The sequence below is a fragment of the Martes martes genome (genome assembly GCF_963455335.1).
Source record: "Martes martes genome assembly, chromosome: 1".
NCBI classification, from domain to species: Eukaryota; Metazoa; Chordata; class Mammalia; order Carnivora; family Mustelidae; genus Martes; species Martes martes.
Window position 1 is genome coordinate 199,889,932 of NC_137888.1, and position 13,418 is coordinate 199,903,349.

At 39.7% G+C, this 13,418-nt stretch overlaps 1 protein-coding gene across 4 annotated transcripts in view; it reads left to right on the forward strand.

The window, feature by feature from the left end:
- SMARCC1 (SWI/SNF related BAF chromatin remodeling complex subunit C1) overlaps positions 1-13,418 on the forward strand; it is a gene marked incomplete at its 5' end in the record, with an annotated part of 173,183 nt that overhangs the window by 42,380 nt on the left and 117,385 nt on the right. For all 4 annotated transcript variants that reach the window (XM_080801830.1, XM_080801831.1, XM_080801832.1 and 1 more), the window contains one exon: positions 9,874-9,943. In XM_080801830.1, coding sequence (XP_080657956.1) covers positions 9,874-9,943 — 70 coding nt within the window. The remainder of the gene's footprint in view (positions 1-9,873; positions 9,944-13,418) is intronic.

Here is a 13,418-nt window from a genome sequence, read left to right on the forward strand (position 1 = left end):
GGAGATAGCATTTGGAGGTTGTTTTTGAAATATTAGATATGATTTGGCACACTGTACAATTTACCTTAGAGTAACTGTCAGGTAAATGTTGACTCTCAGCAAAGCCTTGTGCTGGGCTCCTTACAAGTACTTGTTTTCAGGTAAGTGTGCAGATGATAACAGTACCAGCCACAAACACATTAGAAGCCGTATCATGAAACCCTTAAAAAGGCAGTATACATACTTTAATGAGGATTAGTCAAAATTTAAAATAAAAGGTGGTATTTAATGGGCCTTAATCTCTTGGTGAGATTTGGGGTATGGCATGCTGGAAGGGAGTTGTTATTGTTAAGCGGAAGCATAGAGGTAATAAATTACGAACTTTGAGGGAAAGGAAATGGCAAAGTTTGGCTGTGTATCTCAGTGTAATGGGAGAGAAGAGTAGGTAGGTGAGAAGACAAAGTGTTAGTGTAGAGTGTAGCGTAGAGTTTTGTTTTATTAGGTGGGTGAGGGTAGATAATATTGATGATTTTCGTGGAGAGAAATGTGCAACTGTGGCTGTATTAGGCAAATTTCCTGGGAGCTGATTTCTGGGGTATATGATCTAAGGAGACTGGTCAGAGAGCAAGACCTTTGGGACACTCTTAGTTAAATTGCTGAGTGAGGGAAAATTGTGTCATTGGATGAGATAAATACATTTATCAGGAGAGCAAAGGAAATTCAATGGCAAGCCAAGGATGGTCCGTATCTTAAAAGTCATGGGAAGGTAAGGAAAGCATTTTAAAATGCAGGAGGTTGACAATGGAACTGTCCTACAAAGAAATAAAAGTGAGGCCTGAGACAAGGGTTTTGGATTTGTCAGTAAGGAAATAATTGGTAACCTATGAGAATGAAGTTTGAGAGTAAGCTGTAGAGTTGGTGGAAGGTCACCAATTTCTTAGAATGTATGACAGGTAAAAGAAAGTAGAGGATGCCACCTAGCAGGTGGCCTGCCTTTATCTTTCACGATTTGGCTTTATAGTTTATTTCTAGGGCAGAACAAAAGTAAACTGAAGCGCGTAATAGAGTTGAAACCTAGAAGGGATAGAGGATTGGTTTAGGAATATGAGTTGAACTACTGGTTTTAGCAGAAAGAATATTTCCTTAGAGATGAAAATAAATGAGAATTTTTGAAAAATTGAGATACTTATCAGAAGAGGAAGATAAATCTTACTCAGAGCATTTATTTAGATGAGTGGATATGTCCCTTAGGTTTTCTTATCTTTATTCTTTTAGTTCATTTGACTTGAGAATTTCAAATGTTCCGTCTTTGAGTTATCAGATCTTTCTTCGGATTGGTCCAATCTAATGTTGTATCCTCTAGTGGAATTTTCAATTCAGATACTCTATTCTTTAACTCCAGAATTTTTTTTTTTAAGATTTTATTTTTATTTATTTGGCAGAGACACAGCGGGAGAGGGAACACAGCTGGGGGAGTGGGGGGAGCGAGAAGCAGGCTCCCTGCTGAGCAAGAAGCCTGATGTGGGGCTTGATCCCGGGACTCTGGGATCATGACCTGAGCCGAAGGCAGACGCTTAAAAGACTGAGCCACCGAGGCACCCCTAACTCCAGAATTTTTGTTTGATTCTTTTTTATGGTTTCTGTCATGTTGATATTCTGTTACTGTTCATGCATCATTTTCCTTGTTTACTTGTTTAATGTGTTCTTTTGTAGTGCATTGAATTTCTCTAAAACCACTATTTTAATTTCTGTGTATCAATTTCATATTCTGTCAACTTTACTGAATTCATTTATTCTAAGAATTATTTGGTATAGTCTTTCAGATTTTCTAAATATAGTAGCATGAATTCTGCAAATGGTGATCATTTCACTTCTTCTCCAATTTGGATGCCTTTTATTTCCTTTTCTTGCCTAATTGCTGTGGCTAGGACTTCTGATACTGTGTTGAATAAAAATGGTAAAAGTAGGTATCCTGATCTTGTTTCTGAGGTTAGGGGAAAAACTTTCAGCTTTTCACCATTGGGTATGACGTTAGCTGTTGGGCTTGTCATATATGGCCTTTATTATGTTGAGGTATGTTCCCTCTATCCCACTCCTTATCAAGAATTTTTATTCGTAAGTGGATGTTGAACTTTGTCAAATGATTTTTTTTATACATCTGTTGAGGTGATCATAGGATTTTTTTGTCCTTCATTTTTTTTTTTTTTTTTTTTTTTTAAAGATTTTATTTGACAGACAGAGATCACAAGTAGGCAAGAGAGGCAGGCAGGGAGAGAGGAGGAAGCAGGCTCCCCGCAGAGCAGAGAGCCTGATGCGGGGCTCGATCCCAAGACCCTGAGATCACGACCCGAGTCGAAGGCAGAGGCTTTAACCCACTGAGCCACCCAGGCGCCCCTGTCCTTCATTTTGTTAATGTGGTATATTACTCTAGATTGAGTTGCTGGTATTGAACCATCCTTGCATCCCTGGAATAAATCCCAGTTGATTGTGATGTGTGATCTCTTCAATGTATTGTTGAATTTGGTTTGATAATATTTGCTTGAGGATTTTTGCATCTGTGTTGATCATGGATATTGGCCTGTAATTTTTTTTTTTCTTGGCACCCTTGTCTGGTTTTGGTATCTGGATAATGTTGGCCTTGTAAAATAAGTTTGGGAATGTTCCTTCCTCTTATTTTTTGGAAGAGTTTGGAAGGATTGGTATTAAATCTTCTTGGCATATTTGATAGAATTCACTAGTGAAGCCATTTGGTCTGGGACTTCTATTTGTAGGGGGTTTTTTAGTTACGGATTCAATCTCTTTACTAGTAATCAGTCTGTTCAAATTCTCTATTTGTTCATGATTCAGTCTTAGATGGTTGTATGTTTCTAGGAATTTATCTGTTCTAGATTGTACAGTTTGTTGGTGCTTAACGGTTTGTAGTAGTTTCTTACAATCATTTTTATTTCCTTTTTTTATAAAGAGAAATTGAAGTTTATTTATTTAAGATTTTATTTATTTGACAGAGAGAGATAGATCACAGAGAGGCAGGTGCGGGGGGAGGGGGGGAAGCAGGCTCCCTGCCAAGCAGAGAGCCCAACGCAGGGCTCGATCCCAGGACCCTGAGATCGTGACCTGAGCCGAAGGCAGAGGCTTAACCCACTGAGCCACCCAGGCGCCCCAATCATTTTTATTTCTGTAGTATCAGTTTTAACATCTCTTTCATTTCTGATTTTATTGATTTGCGCCCTTTCTCTTTTTTCCATGACGAGTCAGTTTTATTTTTTATTTTTTAAAAGATTTTATTTATTTATTTGTCAGAGCGAGTGAGTGAGCGAGCGTAGAAACAGGGGAAGCGGCAGAGGGGGAGGGAGAAGCAGGCTCCCCGCTGAGCAGGAAACCCGATACAGGGCTTGATCCTAGGACCCGGAGATCATGGTCTGTGCTGAAGGCAGATACTCAACCCATGGAGCCACCCAGGCACCCCAATTTTGTTTATTTTTTTCAAGTGACCAACTCCTGGTTTTACTGATCTTTTCTATTGTCTTTTAGTCTCTGTTTTATTTATTTCTGCTCTGATTTTTGTTTTGTTTTGTTTTGTTTTTTGGCATCAAAGTAAGGTTTATTGAGTGATACCAAAGTGATAGTACAAAGCTCCCAAGGAGGGAGGGGACCTGAAGGGGTTGCCCTCTGCTTTGATTTTTCATACTTCCTGCCTTCTGCTAACTTTGGGCTTCATTTATTCTTCTTTTTCTAGTTCCTCGAGGTGTAAAGTTAGGCTGTTTATTTGAGATTTTTCATGTTTCTCTGCCTGCCTCTCTCCCTACTTGTGATCTCTGTCTGTCAAAGAAAGAAAGAAAGAAAGAAAAGAAAAGAAGAGAAAAACCAGAACATAGGATATACGTTCTACTCTTCTTCTTTCTCCCTACCAGGGGAGAAGTTGGCATCTGGGTGCTTTCTCCTGATCACACCCAGTTGACCCAGCTTCTGTCTGTGGCATTACTGGTTTTCTGGTACTACAGTAAGTCACTTAGATTTTGTTTGTTCTCATTGACCACCACACATCCAAACTATGTCCGTTCCATCAGTGCTCTGAGTCAGGTGAGGCATGCAGGACCCCCCCCCCCCCCGCCCCCAATAATTTGGAATATTGGATGCACGTTCACTCTTCTCTTTTCAGCCCAAAGGAGAAGCTGCAAGCTGAGCTCTCCCTCCTGATCCTGCTGAGCTCTGCTGGCTTGGGAGAATTGCTCTTGGGGTTGATAGGGTTGATAGGAAATGGCTTTTCTTACTGTTACAATGCAGCTGTTGTCAACTTGGAGCTTGCCTGAAGTACTGCAACTCCTTAATTGGCTCTTGGAGCGCTCATGGAGACTTCTTAGGTGGTGTATTGGTGTTAAGTCAGTGTCTCTATGGTGCAGCAACTTCTGGGGCCTCCTGTAATGTTACTTTGCCAGTGTTACATCACGTACATTATTCCCTTGATGGCCAAATAACATTACCTTGTATGGATATACTACCTTTTGTTTAGTCAATTGTAAGTGTATGAACACTTACTTATAATTAATGCCGTGTGTGTGTGTGTGTGTGTGTGTGTGTGTGTGTGTGTTGGGGGTGGGGAAAAGGAGAGAGAGAATCTCTAACAGACTCCCTTTGAGTGTGGAGCCCGATATGGGACCTGATCCCATGACCCTCAGATAATGATATGAGCCAAAACCCAAGAATCAGATGCTCAACTAACTGAGCTACCCAGGTGCCCCTCTGTGCTTGTATTTTAGTTAGACTATGTCTTTATTGTTGAATTGTGACAGTTAATATATATATTCTCAGTTTGGACTAATTTTTACTCATAAAACTGTGGTTGTTTTATCGGTTCTGTGTAGCATATGATTATCTCTGGGAAGAATGTGGATTTGCATCTCTAACCTTTAGTTATTTCTGCTACTTGGAAGATTTCTAAAGGCAGTCATTGTCACAGGCTCTTTCTATCAAAATCAGCTGTTAAAAAAAATGGGTATACTTTTTTCTTTACTTTCTAAAGCTGCACAGCCTTTGAAAATAGATTTAGTATTCTAAAGGGCAGTTCTTACTAGTTAAGAGTTAGTATATTTTGTTTGTTGCTGTGTAGTGAGTTATGAAAGACCCCCAGGCGTCCTCTTCACTTTTTCCTTGGCTATTTTGAAGCATTGTGGTTGGAAAATGTGCAGGGAATGATCCTAATCTTTTGGTACTGGTTGAGACCTGATTGTGACCCAGGATGTGATCTATTCTGGTGAATGTTCTGTGTGCACCAGAGAAGAATGTGTATTCTGTTGCTTTGAGATGGAATGTTCTGAGTATATCTGTGATGTCCATCTGGTCCAGTGTGTCATTTAAAGCCTTTTCTTCTTTGTTGATCTTTTGCTTAGATGGTCTGTCCATTTCAGTGAGGGCGTGTTAAAGTCCCCTATTATTACTGTATTATTGCTGATATGTTTCTTTGATTTTGTTATTAATTGGCTTATATAACTGGCTGCTCCCACGTTAGGGGCATAGATACTTAAAATTGTTAGATCTTCTTGTTGGATAGACCCTTTAAGTACTATATAGTCTTTCCTCATCTCTTATTATAGTTTTTGGTTTAAAATGTAATTTGTCTGATACAAGGATTGCCACCCCAGCTTTCTTTTGGTGTCCATTAGCATAATAAATCATTTTCCACACCCTCACTTTAAATCTGGTGGTGTCTTTGGGTCTAAAATGAGTCTCTTACAGACAGCATATCAGTGGGTCTTGTTTGTTTGTTTGTTTTAATCTAATCTGATACCCTGTGTCTTTGACTGGGGCATTTAGCCCATTTAATTCAGGGTTACTATTGAAAGATACAAATTTAGTGCCATTGTATTGCCTGTAAGGTGACTGTTACTGTATATTGTTTCTGTTCCTTTCTGGTCTATGTTACTTTTAGGCTCTCACTTTGCTTAGAGGACCCCTTTCAATATTTCCTGTAGGGTGGTTTGGTGTTCACAAATTCTTTTCGTTTTTGTTTGTTCTGGAAGCTTTTTAATCTCTCCTTCTATTTTCAGTGACAACCTAGCTGGATGTAGTATTCTTTTTTTTTTTTAAGTTTTTTTAAAAAAATTTATTTGGCAGACAGAGTTTACAAGTAGGCAGAGAGGCAGCCAGAGAGAGAGAGAGAGGAGGAAGCAGGCTCCCTGCTGAGCAGAGAGCCTGATGCGGGGCTTGATCCCAGGACCCTGGGATCATGACCTGAGCCAAAGGCAGAGGCTTTAACCCACTGAGCCACCCAGGCGCCCCCGATATAATATTCTTAGGTGCATTTTTTTTCTTAATTTGGCTCTGAATATATCATGCCAGTCCTTTCTGGTCAGCCAGGTCTCTAGAAATGTCCACTGCCAATCTAATGTTTCTACAGACCTCTTGTCCCGAGCTGCTTTCAGGATTTTCTTTTTCTCTGAGACTTCTAAGTTTTACTGTTAGATGATGGGATGTTGTCCTCTTTTTATTGATTTTTGAGGGGGGTTCTCTGTGCCTTCTGGAGTTTGATGCCTATTTCTTTCCTCAAATTAGGGAAGTTCTCTGCTATAATTTGCTCCAATATACCTTCTGCCCCTCTCTTTCTTCTTCTTTTGGGATTCCAATTATTCTAATATTATTTCATCTTATGGCATCACTTACCTCTGGAATTCTCCCCTCATGATCCAGTAGTGGTTTATTTCTCTTTTTCTCAGCTTCTTTATTCTCCATCCTTGGTCTTCTGTATCACCAATTCTTCTGCCTCATTTACCCTAGCAGTTAGAGCTTCCATTTTTTATTGCACCTCATTAATAGCCTTTTTGATTTTCACTTCGTTAGATTTTAGTTCTTTTCTTTCTCCAGAATGGGATTCTCTAGTATCTTCTATGCTTTTTTTCAAGCCCAGTTAATATCTTTACAATTGTCATTCTGAACTCTAGTTCTGGTAACTTACTAAGTCGTGTTGATTAGGTCCCTGGCAGTTGGTACTTCCTCTTGTTCTTTTATTTGAGGTTTGTTTTTCCATTTTGTCATTTTGTCCAGAGAAGAATAGATGAATGAGAGAACAAAATGCTAAAAGGGTAACAATGGCCCCAGAAAAATATACACCAAACAAATCAGAAGAGACCTGGGGTAGGGGGGAAAGAATATGATCAGACTAGTGAATAGAACAGAGCCCACACTAGATATGGTGTGTATTTTGCCTCCCAAAATTTTAAAGAAAGGAAAATATATATACAAAAATAAGGGTAAATATGATGAAGGGTGGAATATGACTATACAGATGAAAATTTAAGAAGATTTTTAAAAAGGAATTGATAAGATGTTGGTTGAAAAAGGAAAGAAGAAAATTCAAAAAAAAGATAGAAAAAGAAAATTGAAAAAAAATTTAACTTTGAAATACTAAAGAATCATGGGGAAAAAGCCATGAATTCCATGTGCTGTATTCCCCTAGTGCTGGAGTTTTGCAGTTCTCTTTGATTGGTAAACTTGGTCTTGCCTGGATGTTCTTGCTGATCTTCTGGCAGAGGGGTCTGTTGCAGTGATTCTCCAGTGTCTTTGCCTGAGGTGGAATTGCACCACTGTTGCTGGCGTCCAGGCTAAATAATCTGTTCAGGTTTGCTTTTGGTAGCTTTTGTTTCCTGAAAGCATCCTGTATAGCTTTGGAGGACGAGAATGAAAATGATGACCTCCCAACTCTGGCCCATGAGATGCTGAAAACTCAGGGGCCCTCTCCTCAGTGAGCCCTCAGAGAAGAGCATTCAGTCATTCCTGTCTCCCTGGTCCCTGGTAGTGCTCTGTGCTCACCTAGCCTATCACTGAGCATTTCTGTCTCTGATGCATGGCCCCATTTGGAGTCTTCAAACCCAGCAGATTCCTGCAGTGTGCTCCCGTGCCGCTTCTCCTGGTGGAGGATGGGTGGGTCTCCCTGCATCTGCCCTTTGTTGGGTCCCTGCTTGAAGAGATGTGGCCTGACTGTGCTGTGGATCATGGTTTATGGCAGCCTTGAGCTTAGAGCCCCCTCCTCGGATCCATCTTTGCAGTCGGCTTCCCTCTCTGATATCTGGGAGCTCTGCCACAGTTCAGACACCCCTGGTCTTTCTGTGACCCCCAAGGGTCCCGAGAACACACGGTCCAGTGAGGATTCCACCCCCACCCTCCTGCTTAGCCACTGAAATGGCGTCTCTCAGTGGAGCCGACTTCTAAGAGTTGTGCTCCACTGTTGTCACTTACTGGGAGCCAGCTGATGAAGGGTCCCGTCTTTCCCTGTTCCCTGTCCTTGCCCCCCCCCCCCCCCCGCCATGGTCTGTCTTCCCAAATATCACCTTGGATTCACTTCACACATCCTACCTTCCAGAAGTGGTCTCTTTTCTGTTCATAGAATTGCTGCTATTATTTTCTTCGATCTCTTGTTTGTAGGTGTTCAGAATAGTTTGATAACCATCTAGCTGAATTCCTGGGACCAGACAAAATTTAGGTCTCCTACTCCTCTGCCATCTTGCTCCTCCTCTTTTCCTTGGCCATTTTGGGATATCAGTTTAGGACCCGGGCTTCATTTCTTCCTGGTCACTTTCTCTCAAGATAGTAAGGTGAGCAGTTGGATGCTTGAGAAAGAACACAGTGGGGGCGCCCGGGTGGCTCAGTGGGTTAAGCCTCTGCCTTCGGCTTAGGCCATGATCTCAGGGTCCTGGGATTGAGCCCCACATCAGGCTCTCTGCTCAGCGGGGGCCTGCTTCCCGCTCTCTCTCTGCCTGCTGCTCTGCCTACTTGTGATCTACTGTCTGTCAAATAAATAAATAAAATCTTTAAAAAAAAAAGAAAAGAAAAAAGAAAAGGAACACAGACTTGGGGCATCTGGCTGCTCAGTCAGTAGAGCACATAACTCTTGATCTCTGGGTTGTGAGTTTGAGTCTCACGCTGGATGTGGAGACTACTTCAAATAAAACTTAAATACCAAAGCAAAACATAAGCATGTGGGCTTTTATGCCTTTAGTTAGTGAAACTGGGATGATTTCTTGTTGAAATTGGCAATGAAAAGCCACTTTTACTGAGCTGGTTTTGCTTAAGTTTCTTTATTTTGCTGTTTCTTGGGTTTCAAGGGGCTTACTTTATTAATTTCCTCTGCATACTAGTGATAAGTTTGCTAAGCTAAATTTAGACTACTAAAGAAACACCTCCTAACAAGTATTAAAATGTAGATATAATACAACTATGATTCAGATCAATAAGGATCGTCCTATAAATTTGTATAAATTTATACCTATCTTTGGTAAGGAAATTCAAAATAAAAATATCTGATATAAAAAATATCTGATATGATCATACTGCTTACACTATTGTTGGCAGGGCTAAATTTACAGGTAGGATGCCATTAAAAAATAAGGAAAATAGTATTATTAGTAAAAACTTGAGGTAGCAGTCTGCGAAGTGCTCTAAGATACCAGAGAAATTGAATTTAAAGGAGGAAGAGTATATGGTAAAACTCTCTCAAGGATATGAAGCATGACTTACATCTTGAAAAATGTATAGTAATTCCAAAGCCTAACAGAAAAAGGGGGCAGAGATTTTACTTGGAAATGTGGTAGTAAAGAATATAGTGATTATGATTTGGATGGAATTGTAGACAAACAGTCAGGTGGGTGGTGGGAAGGGAATATTTTACCACAGTGGACAATTGGATTTGCCAAGAGTAATGAATAATGGGCCTACACTTCAGTAATTCTGAATACATGAGTGGAAAACTTTCCCTTAATAAGATAGGTAAAATGTTCAATTGTGAGAAAATGTTTTGGGGGGCTTACAAGCAAAAGAAAACTTTTAAGTAGAAATTAAGTGTAAATAATAGTTTATTCATTTATTTTGTTGGCTGGACTAAAGTATTTTCTTTTTCCCTTTCAGAAGAATGGTTGAGACCGGTGATGAGAAAGGATAAGCAGGTGTTAGTGCATTGGGGGTTTTACCCAGACAGGTAATGTAGACATGTCCTGAGATCTTTAACGATTTTTCTTTTTAGTGTAAGCCAGAGTTATTTATGTGTAGTTTCATATTCTGAATAGTGACAACTTTGTTTGCTTCAGTGTTTGATTTCACTTTTTTGAGTCTTAACTGATTTTTCTTATTGAAGTTATGGAATTCAATTCAAAGTCCCAAGGCTTTATTTATCTTAATAAACTGATATGTTTGCTGCATTTGGCAAAACACCCCTTCAATATATTTGCCTGCTAATCTAGATTTGTTTCCTTCAAGAAAGGAATTTGTTTCTGTAGTATTTTATGACTATTTCATTTTGTTTCTTCAAAAAATCTTCATGCCATACTATTAAGAATGAATTATTTTATGTCTAAAACAGAATTTTTCTTCTTGGCAGAAATTTATTTCCCTATTGTTATTACTTTGAGATAATCATAACTCATACTGTGTTTCATTCTCTAAGTATAGATAAAGAATATTACAAATATGAACTAGATGTTAGTGAAAATGTTGGTACTTTTAAAATTGATACTGTGCCTACGTAGGACACTTACAAATATGGGTAACCTTCTGTGAATTTCATCTTTTTAAACCTACAGTGGAGCTATGGGGAAGATTCTGACCATGTCAGATCAGTCTTCTTTCACCTAAACCCCTATCCACTTTTAGCCTTCTCGTATTATTGGAAGCAAATCCCAAACATAACATTTTAATAATAAATATTTCAATGTGAATTTCTAAAAAACAAGGCCTTATGGGACACCTGGGTGGCTCAGTGGGTTAAGCCTCTGCCTTCGGCTCAGGTCCTGATCTCAGGGTCCAGGGATCGAGTCCCGCATTGGGCTCTCTGCTTGGCAGGGAGCCTGCTTCCTCCTCTCTCTCTGCCTGCCTCTCTGCCTACTTGTGACTTCTGTCAAATAAATAAATAAAATCATTAAAAAAAAATTGTAAGGGCATGGGGTGCCTGGGTGGCTCAGTGGGTTAAAGCCTCTGCCTTCGGCTCAGGTCATGATCCCAGGACCCTGGGATGGAGCCCCGCATTGGGCTCTCTGCTCGGCAGGGAGCCTGCTTCTCGCTCTCTCTATCTGCCTGCCTCTCTGCCTACTTGTGATCTCTGTCTGTCAAATAAATAAATAAAATCTTAAAAAAAAATTTTTTTTCTTTAAAAAATATTGTAAGGGTAATATTGTCAAATCTAAAAACAAAATTTCTTTATATCATCTACCTAGTCAGTGTTGTCATATAAGTGATGCATATGATTATAGATTGATATTTGTTGGAAGTAGAATTCAATCCCATTTTGTGATTAATTGATTTCAGTGTCTAGGTTCTCTGTCTTCCCTACCTACCTGACAATATGCATTGTATTATTTAAGAAACCAGGGTATTTGTCCTGTAGAGTTTACCACAATGTGGGTTTTTCTTCTTCTTCTTCTTCTTCTTCTTCTTCTTCTTCTTCTTCTTCTTCTTCTTCTCCTTTTTCTTTTAAAAGATTTTTATTTATTTGACAGAGAGAGATTACAAGTAGGCAGAGCAACAGGCAGAGAGAGAGGGAAACAGGCTCCCCACTGAGCAGAGAGCCTGATCCCAGGACCCTGAGATCATGACCCAAGCCGAAGACAGAGGCTCAACCCACTGAGCCACCCAGGCGCCCCTTCTTTTTTTTTTTTTTAAATGACATCACTATGGTATATTTGAACATGTTTTTCCATTCTCTGTATTTTCTTTAAATTGGTAGTTGGATCTGGAGTTGCTCAGTCTATTTCAGTTTATGGAGGGTGTAGATGTGTGTTCGTCATCTAATGATGAACCATAATGTCTGCTTGTGTGCTCTTTTTAAGTTAGTCTATTTGAGTAACTTTATTTTACTTGTAAAGACACTTATTTATTTATTTCTCTGTCTTTGAAAAGATTTTATTTATTTATTTGACACAGAGAGAGAGTGCATAAGCAGGCAGAGGGAAAGGGAGAAGCAGGGTCCCTGCTGAGCAGAGAGCCCAATGTGGAGCTTGATCCCAGGACCCTGGGATCATGATCTGAGCCAAAGGCAGACACTTAACCGACTGTGTGACCCAGGCACCCAAGGATTTACATTTTTTTAAAGGTTTATTTATTTATATGAGCGCGTGCATGAGAGAGAAAAAGAGTCAGGGGGAGGGACAGATGAGGATAATCTCAAGCAGACTCCACAGTGAGTGCAGAGCCTGACACGGGGCTGGAGTTCATAACCTGAAATCGTGACCTGAGCTGAAACCAAGAGTCAGAGGCTTAACCAAGTGGGCTACCCAGGCACCCCTGTAAAGATTTTTTTTTCATTTTTAAAAATTAAAATTCAGTTAATTAACATATATTGTATTATTGGTTTCTGAGGTAGAGGTCAGTGATTGATCAGTCTTACATAATATCCAGTGCTCATTACATTACATGCCTTCATTAATGTCTGTCACCCAGTTACCCCATGCTCCCAGCTCCCTCCTCTCCAGCAACCCTGTTTGTTCCTGATTAAAAATCTCTGACGGTTTGTCTCCCTCCCTGATTTTCTTGTCTTATTTTTTCTTCTCTTCCCCCGTGATCCTGTGTTTTGTTTCTTAAATTCCACATATAAGTGAGATCATATGATAATTCTTTCTCTGATTGAGTTATTTCATGTAGCATAATACCAAGATATTTTTTAAAGAAGGAACTGTGTCTTTAGATATGTACAGAATTTTAAGATTATATGCACAGTTTTCATACAGGTTGAGTTAATTAGAATTGAATCAGCTTGCCGTAATTGGTTATTTTTTTATTTTTATTTTTTGCTTTGTTTTGTTTTTAAAGATTTTATTTATTTATTTGACAGAGACACAGTGAGAGAGGGAACATAAGCTGGAGTTCTGGGAGAGGAAGAAGCAGGCTTCCTGCTAAGCAGGGAGCCCGATGGTGGGCTCGATCCCAGGACCCTGGGGTCATTACCCCAGCCAAAGGCAGACGCTTAAGGACTGAGCCACCAAGGCCCCCTATGGTTGATTACTTTAAATGAACTAACAGATTTTAAAATAATATTTAGATGAGTGCTTTCTATAAAACATCTCTAGTCTTGAGGCATCAAGTAGTCCTTGGCACTATTTTTTTTTAATGTTATTTATTTATTTATTTGACAGAGAGAGAGAGAGAGAGATCACAAGTAGGCAGAGAGGTAGGCAGAGAGAGGGGGAGAAGCAAGCTCCCTGCTGAGCAGAGAGCGCGACGTGGGGCTTGATCCCAGGACCCTGAGATCATGACCTGAGCCGAAGGCAGAGGCTTTAACCCACTGAGCCACCCAGGCGCCTCAGTTCTTGGCACTATTAAGCAAACCTTTCAATATTATAGAAACTCTTAAAGGAAATGAATTTGCCCTTTGAAACATTTAGATAGAAACTCAAATTTATAATGACTAGCTTCAAAAGTATACAGTTGAAATAAATTTAAAATAACACAGTAAAAACATGTTA